Source organism: Lissotriton vulgaris, chromosome 9 (genome assembly GCF_964263255.1).
Source record: "Lissotriton vulgaris chromosome 9, aLisVul1.2, whole genome shotgun sequence".
Classification (NCBI taxonomy): domain Eukaryota; kingdom Metazoa; phylum Chordata; class Amphibia; order Caudata; family Salamandridae; genus Lissotriton; species Lissotriton vulgaris.
The window spans coordinates 266,077,695-266,100,769 of NC_141697.1; the positions used below are offsets into that span (position 1 = coordinate 266,077,695).

Consider the following 23,075-nt stretch of genomic DNA (forward strand, 5'->3'; position numbering starts at 1 on the left):
TCTTTTTTTACTGGCCCTATCTACCATTCTTTCTGTAATGAAAAGATGTTGCTGATGAGGCGCAATAAGCAAATCCGCAATAGGCTGTTAGAAGCAGGGTCATAGCCACTCCTAGCCATCCTCTGCCCCACATCGAAGTACCTCACCCATACTCCCTATTACTTATTCAGTGATACTAAGCCCATCTCACCTCTGGAAGGGTTGTGCACCAGTACCCACAAACTGTTATGCAGCTGCATTGTAATCCTCAATTCTACTAACATGAATGGTTGTATCCCATTAACTGTTGAACTGATATGCATGTACTGTAGTCGTCCCTCACTCAAGTTGTAAAGCCTGATTTGGAGCCCAACTTGACAGGGGAGTAGCAAGGGTGCTATAAACCTTAATGCAAGCAAGGAGATGTGCCCCTATCCTCTAGTTTGGTCATGAAAAATAACTATAATTGTAGTAGATTGGGACCCTCAGAACCTTGCCCCCCTGGTGACCCTGCACCTGCTGCACTATTGCTAGCTACGTCCCTGCGAACCAATGTACCTCAGTTTTTACTCCTATTAACCGATCGAGCAGCGTTCACCATCCTGCATGCAATCGGTTTTCAGACCATGAGAAGAATGTATATCGCAGCATACATTGTGTGGGTGATCAGTGAGGGTGGCAGAAAGCTTATAACGAGTATGCTCCTACACCTTGCTTATCTGCGAGCTTGGGAATTAGGTGGTTTTATCTTCATTGTACATAAACTGTGTATTGGTAGTAATACATCCTAAATTTACAGAAGTTGAAAATGGTTTCCACTCAATGTGAAAATTTCTGTCCAGTAAAACAGAAGCAAATGTGTGCATTGAGATTACAGGTTTTCAAAACACATCACGTATAGTGCTCACTACACACTTGTAACCATCCTGTAAAACCGGCATTGGCACAGCCAATTAGCCTAAAAAAATGACAAAACCACATAGCTCTACAATTTGGCTTTGTCAGGTTTTTTTGGTTGTACAACAGCACAACTGCTATGCAGCATGGTTGAAAGTGAAAACAAAACAAAAAACACTGACATGTCCATCCTTGACGGCGTCATACTACTTTATTTTTTATTTTTTTTACTTTCAGCCATACTGCACAACATGGCTAAAAATACATTGACAAAGCCAATAGATCTCGCATAGGCAAGACCTGTTGGCTTTGCCAGTGTTTGATAGCAATGCTCCTGAAGCAAATGGCAGCGAGTGAAGCCCAGCTTAGCTAGTGCTCTGCTTGTTTGGTGAATGAGAAACAGAGTGAGATTTTGCACATGCAGGAACTGGTATTAAGCTAGACTGCAGTCCAATTAATTCAAATTATCCTGTTAATTCATAAATGTTTTCAGTTGTTACATTTAGACCTTTATCATAGCGGGCAAAAGTAAATGTTTCTCTTGTGAAAGAATGATGCTTAGGGATATAAAAACCAAGCAACAACAGGGTAACAGCGATGCAGCAATGACTGGGTTCCAACCACAACTGGACAATAACCGTTGGGGCAACAGCTACAAAGTGCAAAAAATAATGAAGCAAACAACACCACGGGGTAGCAACAACAGGGCAAGTAACGACAACGGAGCAGGCAATGACAGGGAAACAATAATGGGGCAAGCAGCAACAATTGAGCAAATAAAATGCGGTGAGGGAGGGGATTCGGGGGGGTGGGGTAGACTGCCTGAGAACACATGCACTCTTATGAAGGGCTATAACTTAAATAAAAATTAAAAAAACAGCCAAAGGCGCACGAGTAGTGGAAGGGCAGTGGGTGGCGAAAGGAAACAGTACTTTGGCCGTGCTCCGTGAGAGTGACACCCACATGAAGAAGTAAAGCTGGCACACACTGACCCAACAGAAGTGAGGAATTAATAGTGGTGATGAAGTCTGATGTATTCCAAGTAGGCAGAGGGTAAGAAGTTTATTGTAGAGAGACAGCTTAAACAACCACCTCCAGCGGAAGACCAGTAATAACTGTTACATAGACCACATAAAGAATGTTACAGCAAGAATGTACCCTAACAATTCTAATAGAGAATGCTACACACCTTCCCCCTTTAAAAAAAAAAAAACTCAATAAAAGTAATCACGCAACTTTACAGGAATCTGCTTAACACGAGAACTTTTCCTTAAGACTAAGTCTGTAACATCAGTATTTTGTAAAATAGTATTGTCAACATTTCCATCATTAACAACTCTAGAAAGATCATCTTGAGAGGGATTATCCATAACCGGAATAGAACAATCCAAATGTTGATGCTCACATCCAAAGGTATCTAGCATGGCAGAGCAAGACACATCATCTTTCATGACAGGACTCTTTAACCTACTATCAGAATGATCCACAATAGAATCATTATTACTAGAAGATGAAGCTGAATGTCGGTCCCCTTCCAAATTCAAACCTTTAAATAAAGAAACTCTTCTAAAATTCCATACCTTACCCCCCTCAACTCGAACTGCTTTAGAAAAAATTTCTGTTACTTTACATGGATCAGACCACTTGTTCCATTTATTCCCAACAGACCTACCAAACTTAACTCACAGAAAATCTCCACCCCTGATCTTCCTACAACGGTTGTTTAATGATAAATAGCTGCTTTTCATCTTTTCCTGGTATTTCAAAACCCTGTCCTTTACCTTGTCACAGTCAAAAGAAACTTCACAAGGAAGCTTAACTTTCATCCACCAAGGAAGAAGTTTTGAACCAGGTTTCCTACCTCTAAGCATCTCAAATGGAGATAAACCCGTAACAGAATTAGGCGAGGTTCGATAAGACAATAAAGTGGCACGCAAAGTTCTCCTCTAATCCAAATTACTTTTAATGTCCAACTGGATGGATTCCTTAATAACCCTATTAAAGCATTCCGTTTGACCATTAGCCTGGGGATTGTAATTTGACACTCTTTTGTGCACAACACCACACCTGTCAAGAAAAGACACAAATTCTTTACTGACAAACTGCGGACCATTGTCAGACACAATTTCAGCCGGAATCCCCTCCCTGCAAAAACCTCATTGAATCACCTGAGTAGAACCAATCCGGTCAACAATCTTTAGTTCTGGCCATTTTGAAAAGTAATCGATAAGTACTAATGCAAACACATCCTTGTGAGTGGACAAATCAAGAGGTCCAATGATATCAATTCCTAACTTTTTCCAGGGACATGTGACAAACTCAATAGGAGAAATATCCACAGACAACGGTTTGACAGTTTTGTCACTTTTAGCACAAGGAGAACATGAACTGACCCATTTATCAACCATTTTATCAATTCCAGGCCACCAGTAGAACTCATGAATAAGTCTCTTGGTACTAGACATTCCCATATGGCCTTCATGAGCCATAGAAATGATTTTTTCTCTCAATGCAACCGGAGGAATCATTTTGTCACACCTAATTATGAAACCCTGATCGAACATAAGTTCATCTTTCACCTTATAAAAGGATAGAATATCACCAGACAAATATCTTTCTTGAGGCCAACCGTGTTGTAAATAATCTACTTCACAAGATTAACTTGTATCATTACCCATTGCTTCTCTCCAATTGATCTCAGATATGCCATTAGACAGACCTGTAACATTACAACCATTAACATCATCAATGTTAAAAACAACATCTGAGTCACTTCTCAAATTGTCAATACTAATGGAATTGACTAAAGGTAACCTGGACATGCAGTCAGCATGTACATTCAAACGACCAGGAACATACTCCACTATGAACTGGAATTCCTGCAACTTTGCAGCCAACCGAGCTAAACGCGCAGTTAGGGTCCTACCACCACCAGCCGCCAACATGTTAATCAAAGGCTTGTGGTCAGTCCTTAGCCGAAACCTTGTTCCCCAAATAAATTGTCTAAAATGTTCAGAAGCCCAGGTTCACGCCAATAATTCTTTCTCAATGGTGGAATAGTTGTATTCAGCGCCCCGCAACGTCCTAGAAGCGTACGAAAGCACATATTCTTCACCTTTTGTCTTTCTGCATTAACACCGAACCCAAACCTACATTGCTTGCATCAACACATACTATGCATTCTTTACCCAGCTCGAATGTCTTACTTAAAAAAAGTAGAACAGCAATTATGGTGGGGCAGATGCACAGCTGGTTTTGAGAACATTTTATCTGTTTTAGGTGCTACACAAGTAACGTCAAGTGTCCCACGACGTTCATAGATAAACATTGAAATTGTGAGGTCAGTGAACCACTGGTCCCATCCTTGTATGCACACTGTTATTCCTCTAGTGGAACAGAGGATTCAAACTTCTTTTGCGATGATTTGATACTTTTTTTATTCAACAAAATAGTTCATAAATCAATTCCATGTCATATATGTGATTCTCGTTTTGTTTGATTCTTTCTCAACATATAACACTGTCCTTTATATACATCCAATGCATTTCGGGGTGATTGTTTGCCCCTTCATCAGGGAAAGGATACTATAGTCAAAAGCAAAATAAACAACCTGTCAGTTACAACAACAACAACAACAACAAAGGAGCTTATAAAGCGCCTGGTGACGCCATCACGGCGTGTCCCCGCGCTGTGGAGAGAAGTCAAGACCAGAGTAGGGTGTTACAGGGAAAACAGGTGGGTTTTTAAGCTTTTTCTGAAGGTGGTCTCCGAGTCCGCTAGTCTGATCTCCATAGGGAGAGCGTTCCATTCCCTGGCGGCCATAACCCGGAAGGAACGGCCACCCATTCTGGCTTTCCTGATGTGGGGTATTTTGAGCAGGCCAGTTCCCCCAGAGCGAAGAGTTCTATTGGGCTCATAGGGAGTAGCTAGGTCATTCATGTAAGGAGGAGCTTTTTGGGAGATGATCCTATAGCACGTTAAGAGTGCTTTAAAGAGAACTCTTTTTTTTATAGGTAGCCAGTGGAGGGTGTCTAGAGCAGGTTTGGAAGGTGCTCTCTTGGGAAGTCTAAGGACTAGACGTGCTGCTGTGTTTTGGAGGACTTGAAGTCTCCTGAAGTTATTTTGCGTTGTTCCAAGCAGAAGCACATTCCCATAATCTATCCTAGAGGTCACTAGAGCCTGTGTCATAGTGCGCCTGGCTTCAAGAGGAAGGAGATCAAGGGTGCGGTTCAGGGTCTTCATGACCCCATAGCATTTACCGACCACCTTGTTCACGTGACAGTCATAGGAGAGTTTGGGGTCAACCCAAATCCCCAGGTTCTTGGCCGCTTCACAGGGGGTGGGTAACGGCCCCAGACACGAAGGCCACCGCTCCTTGGTCCAGCTCGTATCCCTGCCTCCCATGACCAGAACCTCTGTTTTCGAGCCATTGAGCTTCAGGCAGTGTTGGGTCATCCAACCTGCCAGAGCCTGCATGCAAGATTTAAAGTTATTTGCAGAAGCAGAGGGGGCTTGGGATAGGGAGATGAGGAGTTTGGTATCGTCGGCATATGAAACTAATTCAATGCCGAACGATTGAACCACTTCGGCCAAAGGGGCCATGTACAGGTTGAACAGGGTAGGGCTCAGGGCAGAGCCCTGAGGTACCCCCTGTTCCAAGGCAATGCTTTCAGAGAGAAAAGCGCCTCTCTGAACCTGGAAGCAGCGATTGGTGAGGAAGGCTTTCAGCCAGCCCAATGCTTCCTGGATGACCCCGGCTTTGTTCAGACACTGTAGCAAGATGGAGTGTGCCACAGTGTCGAACGCCGCACTAAGGTCCAGCATTATAAGTGCCATAGTCTGTCCTTCATCTACACCTGCCCGTAGGGTTTCGGTCGCTCTCAAAAGGGCGGTTTCGGTGGAATAACCTGACCTGAACCCTGATTGGGAGTTGTGGAAGGCATTGTTAGACTCTAGATGGGCCATAAGTTGGCTGTTAGCTATTTTCTCAGCCACCTTCGCCAAATAAGGTAACAGCGTGATGATTATAGTGTGATCTTTACAATGCATTAAGAAGGGAGGTGGGGGAAGGGGTTTGGGGGAAGCTGAGTGCTGATTTATATGGTCACCTTAAAAATCCATGAACCCGTGTGAAATCAAAAATTATCAATCGTTTCTTACGTGTAGTGGTTTTCCGGTTTTACATAATTCTGTGAATGAAAGGGTAAAGTATACGTGTTACCGCAATGCAGCGTGTAAAGTGAAAGCTTAGCTCAAACTGATGCCCTACTCGTGTAGCCGGTAAACTAACCTGGTAGGTAATGTCTGAGTTCGTGCGTAGTCTGCTCGTCAACGCCGGTCAGGACGATAGCGTCTGCGGCCGCGTTTAGTCAAATTCGAAAGTTGCGATCACGTGATCATAGATAGTGAGAAAAGACTCGCAAAGTGGGTTGCGGTACTACGGGGCAGAATATTGGAAGAATCTTCTTTCCAAAATAAGTATATTCTTTCAAAGGTGGGAGAAAAGTGCATGAGAGTGGTACCTCAAATGTGAAACCGAAAAAGTTGAGAGAGTTCCCTCAATGTGAAACAGGAGATTTGCGTGGCGATCTCACCCCAGGGTATCAGGGTGATACTTTTAACGGTTTCACATTTGAGGTACCACTCTCATGCACGTCTGAGCATACCCAGCCCACTCGGGGTGAAAATTGCAAAAAACACAGTTGATGGACAGAATGCAGAACAATGTCTTACATTCACCCCAGTACAAAGATCTGGGCCTAAATCCTTCGTTTTTTTGCACTCCACAGATCTTAGGCCCAGATCTTTGTACTGGGGTGAATGCAAGACATTGTTCTGCATTCTGTCCACCAACTGTGTTTTTTGCAATTTTCACCCCGAGTGGGCTGGGTATGCTCAGACGTGAGTCCCAGGCTCTCCACATCACTGGAGTCAAGCTATCCAGGCTGAAGAAGGCTGATAGCCAGAAACCGGTCCTTGGATGCTTGATTCCGGTCTAGGAAAGACATGGCTTGGTAGTTCGGGCTGGACTGTTCCCATGAGGCACAGGGTCAAGGCTGATTTGCATATAGCCATTGTCTGACCTAGGGTGGTGTGGAGTGCAAAAATACGATGGATTTGGGCCCAGTGTGTGTGTGTATATGTGTATGTGTGTATATATGTATATATATATATATATATATATATATATATATATATACACACACCCTATCAATAAATGCTTATGATGCAAATATTCAGTGATCAATTTCACAAAACAGAAGTCTAAAAATCCTAACTATATATATATATATATATATATATATATATATATATATATATATATATATATATATATATATATACACATATATATATATATATATATATATATATATATATATACACATATACACATATACATATACATATACATCAACCATGGGGTACTTGGTGATGACCATGCTTGTTTATCTTACAGGGGATGACGAGCAGAGCGACTGGTTTTATGAGGCCGAATGTGTACCTGGCTTCACTGTTCCTAACCTGCTGCCCAAATGGGGAGCGGAGCACCGTCTGGATGTTGAGAGAATGGACTCTGGATTGGACAAGTTTCCAGATCCAACGTTCCTGCTTCCCACCCGACCTGCACAACGGGGTAAGAACCAACTGTGGAATGTTAATGGTTAGAGCACAATATATAAACCTCAGTGAAGACATTGCAGGACACTTCCACTATTGTCTACCCACCAATGCTTGCAAACCCCTCAGTATCCCTATTCACAGCAGGATCCGTGCATTGTAACACTGCACAACAACCTTTTGAAATAAATCCTTGTTGCACACCATTACAGTTTTCTTGAATTTCATAGTCCCTGCATGACAACTTTTACTACATTCATTGCCACTGCAAGGTATTTATCGTCAAATACCCTCATCACAACGTGATGTCTTGAGAATTCTGTTTTCACTGCATTACCCTTACCATTGAACCTCCAATCGCTGTATAATACCATGCAATCCCCCTGCCACTGCATGCTATGTGAGTGGACTGCTAAAAAATGTTTCACAAATGCCTCCACATAGATATAGTCTGTCCATTTATTACTTCGGCTACTTTAGATCCTTTTTGGTCTCGTGTGGAGTCTTGACTCTCCAGCTAAAATTCATCCACCGTGTTTGTTGGTTCTTTCTGAATTCTCTCTCTGTGAAGAATGTCACTTTTGAGCCTGCACACTCGTTTGTTCATGAGACCAGTTACTACAGAACCATGCTGCTCAAAATGGTAGTTTCAACTACTTGAAGGGAAGGTTTTTGGTGTTGGTCACTCAATCTACAAACCCTGGTAATAGAATTTTACTATGATAGTTCTGGTAAGGCCCTATTGAGGGGGATTTTTAAGTACGAATTTGTAAATGTATAAATGTATGCCTGATGGGTTGGCAGATTATGGGCACTTCACTAGGCTTGTGGGAAAAGTCATGCCAGATTCTGTAGATGTGATATGTTTTGAATGAAAAGTTATGACCAAGCAAGTAGACCTTTCCCCTCTATTGTGAAAAACATTTGTTAAAGGTCGTAGGCTTTTTAAGAGTGGATTGATATTAAACTGCGCTAAAGCCCATAGGAAGGTATTTTGTTACATGGAATCTCACAGATTACAATAGTAGGCAAGGGTTTTGGTTTTAGTGACCCACTTGAACAAACCATGGCGTTAGACGATATGCAGTACGATAATGCTTATTAGCCTCTATTAGAAGAGATTTTAGAATGTTTTGACTTTATATACAGACCTAGATTTCAGATGTCATTAGTGATGTAATATGTGAGCACATAAGCAGAGCATCACAGCAGTGCAAGTTGTACTTCTGGCTGCCAGGCCATGCACTCAATACCCAATAGGAGGTCAACACACGCACGAGTGACCATCTGCCCACAACACCCACCCCTCATTTAATTTGATTTTTTATTTGGTCCCGTGGGGTTCCCACAAGAGCATACGTGGACCAAACTGGCTCATACAGTAGCTCCAGAGCAAACGTGAAGATTTTATTTATTTAATTTTGTGACCAGGCGGATCTAGCCCACAACCCATAAAAATACAAAGGCTAGGTGGGTAGGGGTATCCTTACCCTGGCATCTTATGAGTTTTTAATTTTTTTTAAATTTATTTTTCCTGACTTGGGTACCGAGTTCTAAAATGACAGCTGCAACTTTATTCTAAATGTTGCAGCCGCCAATTAGATCAAAGTATCCTGCGTGACTGACCAATCAGGTTGTACGTTTTGACGTTTCTTCCCACAGGGGTCGCGTGGCAACATATATCTATTTATTTTGAACCTTAATTTCTCTAAACCGTCTGAACAGAAGAACACCTAATAAAAACAAGCATTTGCAATGCAATATGTCTCGCATTAGGAAAGTTTGAGCTATTGGTATTGTAAATGACAAATATTTTATTTGTGTTGGTTTTGAAATTAGCGAAATTAATAGCTTTGTCATTAACAATGCCAATAGTTTTAACTTTCGCAAATGTGACACCTATTTGTAATGCAATGTGTTGTATTTACGTGACTTAGATGTATTGATATTACAAATAACAATGGCTTTTAATTTTTTTAAATAATTAATACTTAAATAAGTTATTGTAATTTATAATGGCAATAGCTTTAATTTTTGTAAATAACTTTTGTGAAGATTATGTTCAGTGTATTTTATTGTGATGAAAATCCAAGAACAGAAGTGAAATATTAACATCTTTTTGTGACATTTGTAATAAAGCTTGAAACATTGAGAGAACATATTTGAACCAGTTGTTGTTGAATGGTTGCACAGATTGATGCTGTGGTGGCGCTGAGTGATGTTGTGGTGGCGACGAGTGATGCTGTGGCGTTCAGTGATGCTGTGGCGTTCAGTGATGCTGTGGCGTTCAGTGATGCTGTGGCGTTCAGTGATGCTGTGGTAGCGCATAGTGATGTTGTGGTGCCCCTGAGTGATGTTGTGGTGCCCCTGAGTGATGTTGTGGTGCCCCTGAGTGATGTTGTGGTGCCCCTGAGTGATGTTGTGGTGCCCCTGAGTGATGTTGTGGTGCCCCTGAGTGATGTTGTGGTGCCCCTGAGTGATGTTGTGGTGCCCCTGAGTGATGTTGTGGTGCCCCTGAGTGATGTTGTGGTGCCCCTGAGTGATGTTGTGGTGCCTCTGAGTGATGTGGTGGTGCCTCTGAGTGATGTGGTGGTGCTGAGGGCTGCTGTGGTGCCTCTGAGTGATTCTGTGGTGGTGCTGAGGGCTGCTGTGGTGATGCAATAGATAGTTAGTGAGGGCGATCAGAGTGGGGGCGATCAGAGTGGGGGCGATCAGAGAGGGGGCGGGGCGATCAGAGTGAGGGCGGGGCGATAGCTAGATGGTTTTGTGTGGGGGGTTGTTTGTGTGTGTGTGGGACTGTGTGTGGGGTTGTGTGTGTGTGTGTGGAGGGGGGGGACAGTGGAGACAAAAGCGGGAAAAGTGAAGAGAAAGCGGGACAAAATTGTGGTGCACTGGCCTGCCAGGAGCAGTACTTATCTGAGTCTCACACGACCAGCCCCTGCCTTCTGAAGCCCACCGAGAAATTTGGAATCAGAAAAATAAATCCTTGCGTCTTAGTATCCTGTGGATTGAATTTGGTAACGTCGGTGGCTACATCTAGTATCAGGGAGCTTAGAATATTTCAAAAGTACTCTATCTAGAGCAGCTGTGCATATCTCGCTAGTGCCCCGGGGAAACTCTGGAAAGAATACAAGTGCATCAGCGCTCTGACGTCAGGCACCGCCTGCTGCCGGGACAGGCGGACAGAAGAGGAGGTGCCCGCAGGGAGGCGGAGCGATGACGGTTGCCCAGAGGCGAAGCTGCCTTCCCCTTGGAACAGGTATTATGAACTCCCCGCTGCATATGCTCTGAGAAGACCGCCAGTAGGCGGATAAGAGTGATCTTATGAATGGGCACTGCAAACTGCCATGTTATATGCTCTGAGAAGCCCACCCAACAGTGGCAGAGGAGAAACAAAGGAAATGGGCATTAAACAATCAGCCGTGATATCTGCTCTGATGGGTCTACCGTGTGGGAAAAAAAGGAGCAATCATTACATGACCAACGATAGGATATGCCTGAATGGTTCACCCTCTTGATGCAGGGAGCAGCTTGTGGGAGTGAGCTGATAGTACCACTAGCCACAGCACTTGCCCTGAAGAGTCTATACAGGAATGGTAGGAGCAACCCTTTGTAATGGACATTATACAATCAACAAAGGCAAACGATCCGGGGAGTTCACCCAGGCACCCGCCGATGCGTGGAGCCTGTGTGTGACATCGGAGCGAGCATCTCTTTGTTATGTACAGAGACCAGTGAGTGACGTAGATTGCAGACCAGACCGCCACCCCCTTTTCTTCACCTAGGTGGTTTCTGTGCGCTGCCTTGGTGAACCTTCGTCTGTTCATGCACAGAGGTTTTATTTATAGCATATATGCCAGCGTTTTAAACAGGAAAGTGGGAGATTTTGAAAAAGGAATCATGAGATTGTAGTTTCTCCATTTTCTTACTTTGAAGCGCAGTCAATTTAAGGTGGGAAACAATTAAAATAACACCAGTTTTGTCTTAAAAAATCAGGAGGCTCCCGCATGAAGCATGTATGCTGGCATATACGTTAAAGGCCGCACCAGGACCCCCCCATTCTCTTCCGTCCAAATAAATGGACCCGGTGGCGCATGCGCAGTGCAGTTGTCCATACGGGTCAATGGCTGCGGCCTGCGACTGTTTGCCGTACGGTGCAGCCGCTGAGTGACATCAGGCGGGCGCACGAAGTTCCGCGCAGGCGCAGCATGGCGCCTGCGAAGTCCCTTTCTAAAGGAGTTTCAGAAGTGTTTTGTGTGGATTCCACCACTGCCGTTCATCTGTTCTGCCATTGCAGAGAAACATTGCCTAATCTACATGCCATATAAGGGAGGAATTCAATGCCAGCAGCAAAAGTGCCTCTATCATGCATTCCAACACTTCTTCCAGTAATAGTGGCACCACTCATACAAGGGTAGATGTAGTGTACAGGACCGAAGCAGGCGAAAACCATATCCATGTCAAGATAAACTTTAATGTTCGTTGCACACAGAAATTTGGCCTGAAAGGTGACTGCAGTCCTTGTTCGTCGAGTGTCATCCAGAGCACCTTTAACGTCAGTCATTTTTCAAATAGTGATCAAAGCAAATTAATGGAAGTGTGACTTTTGCACATCGTGCAATTGTCTCATATGCCTATGAATTACACAGTGGAACCCTTTCCCAACAGCAAAATTCAACCTTCTTCCATCTCAACATGGCAGCTGATAAAAATAGTGCTCCTCATATGTGGATGCACAAGGACGAAAAATAAACTACAGGCCTACCTACTGCCTTCCAGTAGCTTTCTTTTACAGAAACTTGGCATGTGGGATTTTGGTATTTCTTGGCACTGTGGTTACTAGCCATCAGAGGAGACCTTCCAATCCTATGCATTTTAGAAAAATCGAAACCCAGATCTTACAGTATTGTGTGCCCTGCGTGAATCACAAAATAGTTTCTTACAAGATACAGGGTGAACAGGAAAATGTTATAGATAATTCACCAGGGGAAAGATGTGGGGTAACAGGGAGTAGCTGCCGATCAATATAGACTTGCTGCCCATCTCTCCTTGTTCTAGAACTGCTGTCTCTCAAAGTGTAGAGAAGGTGCATAAAAAGGCAAAATACCATATCAACAGTTTTCCCACGACGTTAGCAATTCACTGTGAAACATCACCTTGTATATAACTGAATTTATAGACTGATAGTATAAATATTAATTACCTTGTTAAGGCATGCAGACATAGCTGCCAAGGTTTCAGAATGCTATGTGTGACATTTTCATATTTTCAGTGTAATTATGAGTGACATTTCAACCATTATGAGAGACACTTTCACACAGGCAAAATCAAGCAATGAAGACAAGGGAAACCTATAAATATAAGATGCTACACCCATTTGAGCAACAAGAAAGTCTGATTAATATATTAAAACTGCTACAAAGCACCAAAAACAGAAGGGCAGTAACCAGACACAGACTGTGTGACTGCAGTCCTCGGTAACAGGGCAGGCACTTCAGCTGTTCAAGACTGCCAAGCCTTTTGTGTGTCAAATGAAAAGGATGCCACTTTGGTTTGGGCCATACAAACATACCTCTGTGCTGAGCTCTCCCACACCTGCTTCAGGTATGTCTGTCGGAAGCCTTATAAAATCACCATGTTGCCCAAGACACTGCGCCTGCAGAGGTGCCTCCACTAACTCAAATGCAGAGAGGCGACAATCACGGCAGGAGTAGCTTGAGATCTACAGCTGTTTTACCATGGCAAGGGGCTAGAGACAGCGAGGTGCGGAGGTTTAGCATTGCGGGTATGGGAACCATGAGCCTGCAGTGGTCTCTGCGTGGCAGGTTAGGGCGGGTGCCACTGCAGCAACCGTCTCCTTAGTCCAGGGCTGTCTTTGGTGAGTCTGCTGCTGCTGAGTGTTCTGCTTGACTCACCCTCATAAAGGACACCACGAACAACCCGCCAAATAAGACAGTCATTTGACAGGCCATAAATCTCTGCATATTTCGTGCAACCACAAAACCGTCACTTTGGCTGTCGCCTCATACCCTCTCTCCACAGGATGTATTTGATGTGCAGAGCCGTCATTGTGGCATCCGATCCGGACACCCTCAGAAATTCCAAAGAATCTGCCCGATGAGCCCCATAATAGAGCAGCACAAACAAAGGCAGCAGTTAGGCCTTTCATAAGCAACAACGTTAAAGTTAGGGGCACAGTTCATAAGAAATTCATAGGTGACAGACTGTAAAACAACCTCACCTCGAATCGTTCTGTTCATCGGTGGCCACTGCAATCTCCGGTAACTGCCGCAGTGACGTGAGGCTCACCTATTCTCTGCCAGGGTACATTACACTTATGCAGATCTCTTTCACAGGTCATATGTCTCACATGGACCGATTCCTAACAGGTTAACTCTAACTCCATGCTGCTCACTCTCTGTCCCAGGATATGTTATGTATATTTTTTAAGTGTGTATATATCAGAGCTTCAACGAGCACAGAAGCAACTACATAACCGGAAGCGGATAACAAGGGATGGACAAATCCTTTTTATTTTTTTAAAACAATTTTCAGGTTTTTATGAACAGCCGAAAGGGAGGATTTATTGCATCCCTCTGACACTTATGAGTGACAACCCGACTGTGGGCAGTACTGCACTGCTGCTGACCACAGCCACGATGTGCACTTTGACTGTCTTCATCCGGACAAGGCAGGCAGCTGCTGGCCACTTGAGTCGACGACATTCTGATAGATACATCTGCCAGTGGATTCCTCACCTTGTGAATATCACCTTGTGTCAGCAACATTCAGAAATTATTTTTGTAGCTTCGCGCCGACGTGGACGACGTCACAGAGGCACGGCATCGCGCGCGACTCCGCTGACATCACCGACATAATAGGCCCACGCCGGCGTGATGACATCAGTTCCCTTTTTTCCGCGTCGCCGACGCTAACGGTTTTCAAGGGATTGACTGTAGCTGTATAGTAACTTTGTAGTTTTTCCTCTGTGTTTCATTGTCTTCTGTCGAGATGTCTTCGAAGAAGACTGGATTTAAAGCTTGCGGGGAATGTGGCAAGACAATGTCCATCACTGACCCGCATGAGTGCTGCGTCTGGTGTCTGAGCTCAGACCATGACGTCGAGGATTGCCCGTCTTGTAGGAAGATGACTCCGAAGGCCCTTCGAGAAAGGGAGGCGAAGCTCCTCGTGGCAAAATTGAAAAGTAAGGAAGAAAAAAAGATTTCGAAGTCGCTAACTCGGCGCTCGAGGTCTCGTTCGAGGTCGAGCTCGGAGTCGTCTTCTGCTCATTCTTCGAGGAAGAAGCACAAGAAGAGGAGCCATGAATCCCGACATCACTCTGAGAAAGACTCGAGTTCGAGGCCGAAGTCGCAGGTGAAGCTACTTCGTAAAGAAGCGGTGGCTTCGGAAGCCCAGTACTCCGAGGGTGAGGCTTCGCATGCGGATTCGTCTGAGTCAGCGAAGAAGCTAGCGAATCCTTCTCCGGTCCCGTCCCATCCTTCTAGTCAGGAGGATGAAGGTTATGTTTGGAGTTTACTCCATGGTAATGTACCCCTCTGGTGCACCTGTTGGTCCCACGGGTCCTTTGGCGTATAACCTGGGTGTCCCCCAGGCTTATGCTCCTGCACCCTTTATGCCTTTCATGCCGGCACTAGCACAACAGTGGCGTTTCCCGGCGCCGCCGAGGCCTTCGACGCCGAAGCCTTCTACGCTGAATCCATGGACGCATATTCCATCGACGCCGGTGCCCACGACTCCGATGCAGAATCCCGTTTGGCCTCGGGTTAAGCTGCCTCACCCGACTTCGGGTTCGCCGTCGGCTCCGGCGGAGTCGGTCCTGGATCCGTCGACTTCGTTCATGAGGGAGAGGTCAAGGCGTGAGGCCCAGTGACTTCTGGTGGAAGAAAGGTATCGGAATGCTGATGTGGAGGAAGGGGAGTTACAGGATTCGGAGGATTCTTTTGATGACCTGAGAGACGCCAGTGGACTTGAACTGTCTCCTGAGTGGGATTTGACTTCTGTATCAGACGTGCCTTCCAAGGATGTAACACCATATCACGTTGTAATTAAGAAGGCTGCAGACTTGTTAAATACACAAAATGTAGCAGTGGGTCACACAAACAACATGAACTAACTACGTGTCTGAGAACAAAAGCTAAACTCCATATAAAGTGATAAACCTATAATATGGCTGGATGCTATAAAGATAGGGTACTCCTTCTTTGTGAGAAAAATACCCATCAGTTGTCGATTGATACCGCCCTGTTCATCATTTGGGATCCTTCACATCCAGAAGGTATGAGTTGTTTTTTAGCCACTGGGGATAGGAAAGATGTAGACAGCCTATCCAACCAATGAGGCCCAGTGTGTACTATGGTATACCTCAGTATAAAGTGACAACTGTAGAGCAGTGCATAATAGTGGTGAAGTGAGAAAGTGCTGAGTGTGACTAAAATTGGATAGTGAAGAGGTAAAAGAACACTTTAATGAGACACCTCTTTACACCCAAATAAAGATAAAAAGAGAGTAATAAGGCAGTAACTTTAACAAATAACTACTGCCTAATTCATATGGTCGACATGTTTCTGCAGACTATGTGGATCGCAAAAGGTATCCTGCTGCTTCATCAGGACCATTGTCACTACTGCTCTAAGTGCTTGTGAAGAAATAAAATAGATATTTTCACCTGGGTATTGTGTTTATCATCATTCTCCTGGCTTGTTTGCAATCCCCAGGACGATAAATGATCAGGAAACACACAAACACGTAGAAAGACACACAACCAAAAATTATTATAAGTTTGGTCAGGATTCATACAGTAATCCAGTTTTAAGATAAACTTTTTTATTCTCTGGTGCATATAGAATTGCACGGATACTCTCTAGTAGGTAGAGTATAGGCTCTCACTTACCTAGATGGCAGGAGAGAAAAACTCCACCTCACCTGGCCACAGCGCAGGTCAATGGAGCACCGCTTTAGAGGGCAAGAACATAATAAAAGAAGGGGATTAACATGACCAATCAGTTACCATATTATTATAGCACTGCTCATAGCACCAAGATAACTAATCAATTGTTGTAATGTTTGATCTTCCGTTAGATAACCCATTGTATTCTCAGAGTAAAAAAGGTTTTTTCTTTTATTCCAAGTGTTTGCATATTCACTGGTATGAACCCATTCCTCTTTTAACAGATTTATCGCTCCTTATTTATTGTAACTCTGAGTCAAACAATAATCGTGCGTAGGCTAAGCTATACGATAGGAAAGTGACTCTAAACTTTCTTATCTTAAACGCATAATTCTTGATGTATTGGCATATACGGGATGGGCTATATTAGACTATTTTCAATGTTCGCAAGAAAAGCCCATTCGCTTTCAGACCAGGCGGCAAAGAAATCTTTTCATCAGCCAGCATGGCACTAAAGTCTTCAAATGCAACTTGCCTGATGGGTAGATACATCCATGCTTTGATGGATTCCGTCAAGCAGTTGGTGCCTAAAATTCCTGAGAACGATAGAAAGGATTTTCAGGAGGTTATTTCTGATACTCAGGCTACGGCAAGGCAGGTAATGCAGAGTGGGCTGGACACTGCTGATTCGGTGGCGAGAGTGATGGGTTCATCTGTGGCCACGAGGAGAGCTTCGTGGTTCAAATCTTCAGAATTCTCTGTGGATGTTCAGTCCGCTTTGATGGATTTGCCCTTTAATCGGTCTGGTTTGTTTGGTAAAAAGGCTGACGCTGCTTTAGAGCGGTTTCAAGACAGCAGGGCGACAGCAAAGTCTTTGGGCCTTCAGACCAGGAAACGATTGATGATTTGGCAGATCTTCCTTTCAGGCCTACAAACAATCGCAACAGCAGCTGCAGCCGCAGCAGCAGAATACGATGTACAAGTCATACAGGGGCAGACAGAGCTCGTCCTAGAGGTCGCCAAGCCTCCTCCTCCTCCTCTTCCCCTTCCCCTTCCCAGCCCCCTGCCACCACAGCAAAGCAGCCCTAGATCCGCCATTCAGGATCATGTGGGCCCAGTGGGGGGCCAGCTTACCGATTTTCTACTATATTGGGAATTGATTACATCAGATCTTTGGGTTCTCAATCTCGTGGAGAATGGGTATGCGCTTCCTTTTCGGGAATTTCCCCCCAATTGCCAGGGTTATTGTTTGGAGGACCACCTGCTTCTCCTGCAGGAAGAAGTCCTGGCACTGTTCAGAAAGGGTGCGATAGAGGTGGTTCCAGAGCAGGAAAGGGGTCAGGGATGCTACTCCCGGTATTTTCTGATCCCCAAGAAGGATGGCAGACTTCGTCCTATCTTGGATCTCAGGATCTTGAATCTCTACCTGAAGCAGGAGAAGTTCAAGATGCTCACCCTTGCCCAGGTTCTTCAAGCGCTGCTGGAAGAAGACTGGATGGTGTTGATCGATTTGCAGGATGCGTATTTTCATATTCCCATCCTGAAGTCGCACAGGAAGTATCTCTGTTTCACGGTTGTGTCACAACACTACCAGTTTGCGGTCCTCCCATTTGGTCTTACTACTGCGCCTTGAGTCTTCACCAAGGTGATGGCGTGGTGGCTGCATATCTCAGAAGATCGGGGATACTGGTATTTCCGTATCTGGACGATTGGCTGATCAAAGCAGAATCTCCGGAGATAGTGCTCCCAAGAGAAAACTCAGTTGTTGCACAGGTTGGGTTTTTTGATAAATGTACGATAATCTCACCTGGTGCCCTCCCAGCGCAACCTGTTCATAGGTGCGGTACTGGACACTACTGTGTGTTGTGCATTCCCTCCTCCTCAAAGGATTCGCGACATACAGGAAATGATTCCTTTATTTTACAATGGAGCAGTTGTTCCAGTCCTGAAGGTCCTTCGCCTGCTCTGTCTGATGGCTTCTTGCATCCTGTTGGGCAACCATGCACGCTGGCACATGAGGGCACTCCAGTGGTGCCTCTGCAGGCAGTGGTATCAGCACAGCGGAGATCTCAGGGAGTCGGTGAGGATCTTGAGAGATACTGCAGCGGATCGGTCTTGGTGGGGCGTGGAAGGCAATCTGTCACAAGGAAAGCCTTTTCAACTACCTCCATCGGTGGCCACAGCGATATTGGATGCATCCACTCTAGGGTGGGGTGCTCATCTGGGGGATCTGGAGGTGAAAGGTCTTTGGTCTCCAGAGGAAAAGTTGCTTCACATTAACCTTCTAGAAATGCGGGCGATACGTCTGGCACTCAAGGCCTTCCTCCCTTCCCTTCGCGGTCAGTTAGTTCAAGTCCTGACGGACAACATGACCGCGATGTGGTATGTCAACAAACAGGGAGGAGTGGGGTCGCAGTGTCTCTGCAGAGATGTTCTGCGTCTCTGGTCCTGGGTTCAGGACCATCAGATTTGTCTGATGGCAAATCATTTGGCCGGAGTTCTGAACGTTCGTGCAGACAGTCTCAGTCGGCAGTTCTCTGCCGACCACGAGTGGAGGCTCCATCCAGAGGCAGTTCGTCACGTCTTTCGGACTTGGGGGACTCCTCAGGTGGACCTGTTCGCCACTCACGAGAATGCTCACTGCCCGTCATTCTGCAGTCTCCAGTTTCCGATGCAGGGAGCCTTGGGGGACGTTTTTCAGTTGAGTTGGAACTCGCAACTTCTTTATGCATTTCCTCCCATACCCTTGATTCCTCGGGTTCTGAAGAAGATTCGCCAAGACCGGGCCCAAGTTATATTGATCGCCCCGATTGGCCAAGAAGGGTGTGGTACACAGATCTTCTCCACCTCTCCTCGTGCCCTCTGCTCCGTCTCCCTCACAGGGCAGATCTCCTCTCTCAAATGGAGGGGCAGGTTCTACACCCCCACCTCCAGACCTTACACCTTCATGCCTGGAGATTGAGTGGGGCAACCTGATTTCTTTTTCTCTCCCGCACGATGTGGTGGATGTCATCTTATCGGCCAGGCGTGACTTCACCAAGTCAATTTATTCTTATAGATGGTTTAAATTTGTTGCTTGATGTGGAGAGTAGTCTGTTGACCCTTTAAGGGCTGGTTTGTCCAATATATTTCAATTCGCTCTTTCTTTGGCCCAGCAGGGTTCTGCGATGGCAACTATCAAAGGGTATTTGACGGCTTTATTGGCTTTCCTTTGTTTGCCGGACCAGCCCTCTTTGTTTAAATCACCTATTGTATTACGTTTCATTAAGGGCCTTACCAATAAGTTTCCTCCAACTCCTTTTATTGTACCTCAATGGGACTTGAACCTTGTTCTTACGTTCTTAATGGGTTCGCCTTTTGAACCTTTACATAAATGTCCCTTAAGACTTTTGTCTTTTAAGACTATTTTTCTAGTAGCAATTACCTCGGCAAGGAGGGTAAGTGAGCTTCAAGCTCTTAGTTCAAAGCCCCCATTTGTAACCATTCATGCTGAAAGAATGGTTCTTAAGACCAGGGCTGCTTTTCTGCCTAAAGTGGTTACTCCTTTCCCTCTTGGGCAGTCCGTTACCCTCCCTACCTTTTATCGTCCCCCCTCACCCTTCCAAGGAGGAGGAGAGACTTCACCGCTTGGACCCTAAGAGGGCTGTGAGCTTTTACCTGGACAGGACAAGTGAGTTCAGGTTGGATGACCATCTGTTTGTTGGATTTGCTGGCTGCAAGAAGGGGAAGGCGGTGCACAAGCGCACGCTCTCGAGATGGATTATCCTCTGCATTAAGATCTGCTACGCTCTGGCGGGTATAAGAACTCACTCTACTAGAGCAAAGTCTTCTACATCTGCTTTGTCTAGGGGTGTGCCTGTTGAGGACATTTGTAGAGCGGCGACTTGGGCCTCCCTCCACACTTTCGCGAAGCATTACTGCTTGGATACTGAGGTGAGGAGGGAGGGCCACTTTGCGCGCGCTGTCCTCCAGGATTTCCTGGTATAGAAGAGTTGACACCCTCCTCCGGGAGTGGGGACTGCTGTGGGACTCTATTCACAAGGTGAGGAATCCACTGGCAGATGTATCTATCAGAAGAACAAGTTACTTACCTTCGGTAACGCTTTTTCTGGTAGATACAGTATCTGCCTGTGGATTCCTCACTGACCCACCCGCCTCCCCGTTGTCCACTCTTCTATATCGGAGTTTGTTGTAATGTAAATATTTTTTTATTGTCAAGGAAATGTTTTAGTTCGAGGCATATGGGCTGCTGAATTCATATGTGCATAGATCGCCGCCTAGTGTTGGGTCCGGATGATTGCACATTGTTGTCCTGGAAGAGTCTTCGAAGTATCAGGTGGCTCCTCCTTCGGACTACAGTGCGCATGGGCATCCTCGCCATCCTCAGATTGTTTTTTTCTGCCATTGGGTTCGGATGTACTTTCCAACTCTCTAAGTTCGGAATTAACTAAGCCCGATAATATCTTCGATGTGGAAGAACTAGCGAGCGCCAAAGAATCGGATCGAGACGAAGACCAGTACTCGGGAGCACGACTTCGATGATTACCTCGAGGAGGAGGACCAAATCGTTGATCTCGAGGAATACGATCAAGACATCGTAGCTGTTGAAGACGACTCCGATGACGACGAGGGGCGAACCAAGAGTACACCGCCCCATATAAACACTGTAACGATATCAGAGACTCAGGTCGAGACATCACCAGCAGGCCTTAGCCAAGATCAACATTCTAGTTCGACAGCCCCGCTATACCGCCCGGCTAAGAACATATTGAAAGAGCTCTCTGAGACACGCCATACGTCACCGGTTCCATTGAAACCGAAACTCGTCGACAACACCGTCTTCGGACAGAAAGTCGTCGAAACAAAAGTATTTAAACCAAAGGTCATCAAGCCGAAAGCCGTAGCTCCAACACAGCTCAAAGCCGAAAGCCGTCGAGTCCACATCGCGGCCAAAAAACGTCGATTCGACGCCGAAGCAAAAGCACATCGAATCGAACCCAAAAACAAAGCACGTTGAATCGAGCAAAGTAGCATCAAGTATCGACAAGGGGACAAAAACAGTTGACGAAAGTAAAAGGTCTACGCCCAAAACTAACGTCGAACCGAAAGTGAAACCTAGGGTTGAACAGAATAAAGCAGTCGAGCTGAAGCACCTCGAACCAAAAAAGGGCACTGAGCCAAGACCTCAAACACCTAAAACACCTAAGGACACTGTCAAACCGACCAAACCGCTCGGTCCGAAAAAGCTGGTGAAGCCAGCCAAAGACGTTCAACCAACAAAACCTGTCGACAAACATCAAAAACAAATCCAACCACAAAAAACGGTCGAACCCACTAAATATATCGACCCGAAAACAACCAAACCAAAGGCTACTGCACCAAAGCCTAAAACTGTGGAGGACGAGCTTATTCACCCAGACCCTGACGCAGACCAGTCAAAACAGTATATTAACCCAGTAACTGGTAAAGTGACTGTTTACACAAAAAAGAAAAGGTCTTTGCTAATAGAAGACTTTCCTAGAATACCACTCAAAAAGAAGAGAGACTGTGCTACCTCTCCAATACTTTTTGAACCTATCAATCCAGCTATGCCTACAACCCCATATACCCCAACATCACCTGACTACGACCCAGATGAAGATCAGGATGCAGATGTGGGGTTTGGTTATCCACAAAACCCAGCTGGAGACCCCAACCTACAGCCATGGGGTGCAGGAGGAGAACCAGACAATGAAGGGGCTCTGCCCATTACAGAACCTGCACTTTACCCAACTAAGCCATCACCCACAGAAGATTCTGTGGCCTTTAATTCTTTACTTGATAGAGCGGCTACCTACCATAATGTAGATATGCACTCTGATGCTATTGAAGAAGACTTTCTCTTTGATACACTAACAACATCTGAGAGACATGTAAAAACACTCCCCATGTTGAAGGGCGTCTTAAAACACGCACATGACATTTTTAAGGACACTGCTAGGGCACGGGTCATAAACCCTAGAATTGAAAAGAAATATAGGGCTGCACCTATAGATCCTACATACATCAAGGGTCAGCTACCCCATGACTCCCTAGTGGTATCCAACGCACGTAAACAGGCTAATTCCCAAACTACCGGAGAGGCTACTCCTCCGGAAAAAGAGTCAAAAATCTTTGAGGCATCAGGCAAAAGAGTAGCTGCTCAAGCAGCAAACTCGTGGAGAATTGCCAATACACCAGCCTTGCTGGCCAGATATGACGGGGCACACTACGACAGCTTAGAAGAAATTCTCCAACACTTACCTGATCCTTACAAACAGCAGGCAGATGAACTTATACAGGAGTGAAAGCTCATCACCAATGCCTCAATTAAATGTGCCCTAGACGCGGCAGATACAGCTGCCAGATCTATCAATACAAGCGTGCTGCTAAGGCGACACGCATGGCTCCGCATATCGAGCTTTAAGAATGAAGTTCAATCAACAATTCATAATCAGCCCATCAACCCAGACTTTTTATTTGGTCCAGCAGTTGACTAAATTCTGGACAAAATGAAAAAGGATGCGGAAACAGCAAACTCCATGGGAGCTCTCCAGTCCCAACAACACCGGGGCTCCTTTCTTCGCTTCAATTATAGAGGAGGAGCGCAAAGTAATACATCACAGCAATCCTCCAGCTACAAAAGTAACAC

At 45.2% G+C, this 23,075-nt stretch overlaps 1 protein-coding gene across 1 annotated transcript in view; it reads left to right on the forward strand.

Moving 5' to 3' along the window:
- The first annotated feature begins 7,296 nt into the window (after positions 1-7,296).
- The window catches only part of GPATCH2L (G-patch domain containing 2 like), a 177,855-nt gene continuing 162,076 nt past the window's right edge, over positions 7,297-23,075 (forward strand). The window contains exon 1 of the mRNA XM_086939455.1: positions 7,297-7,513. Within this exon, the coding sequence (XP_086795581.1) occupies positions 7,297-7,513 (217 nt within the window). The remainder of the gene's footprint in view (positions 7,514-23,075) is intronic.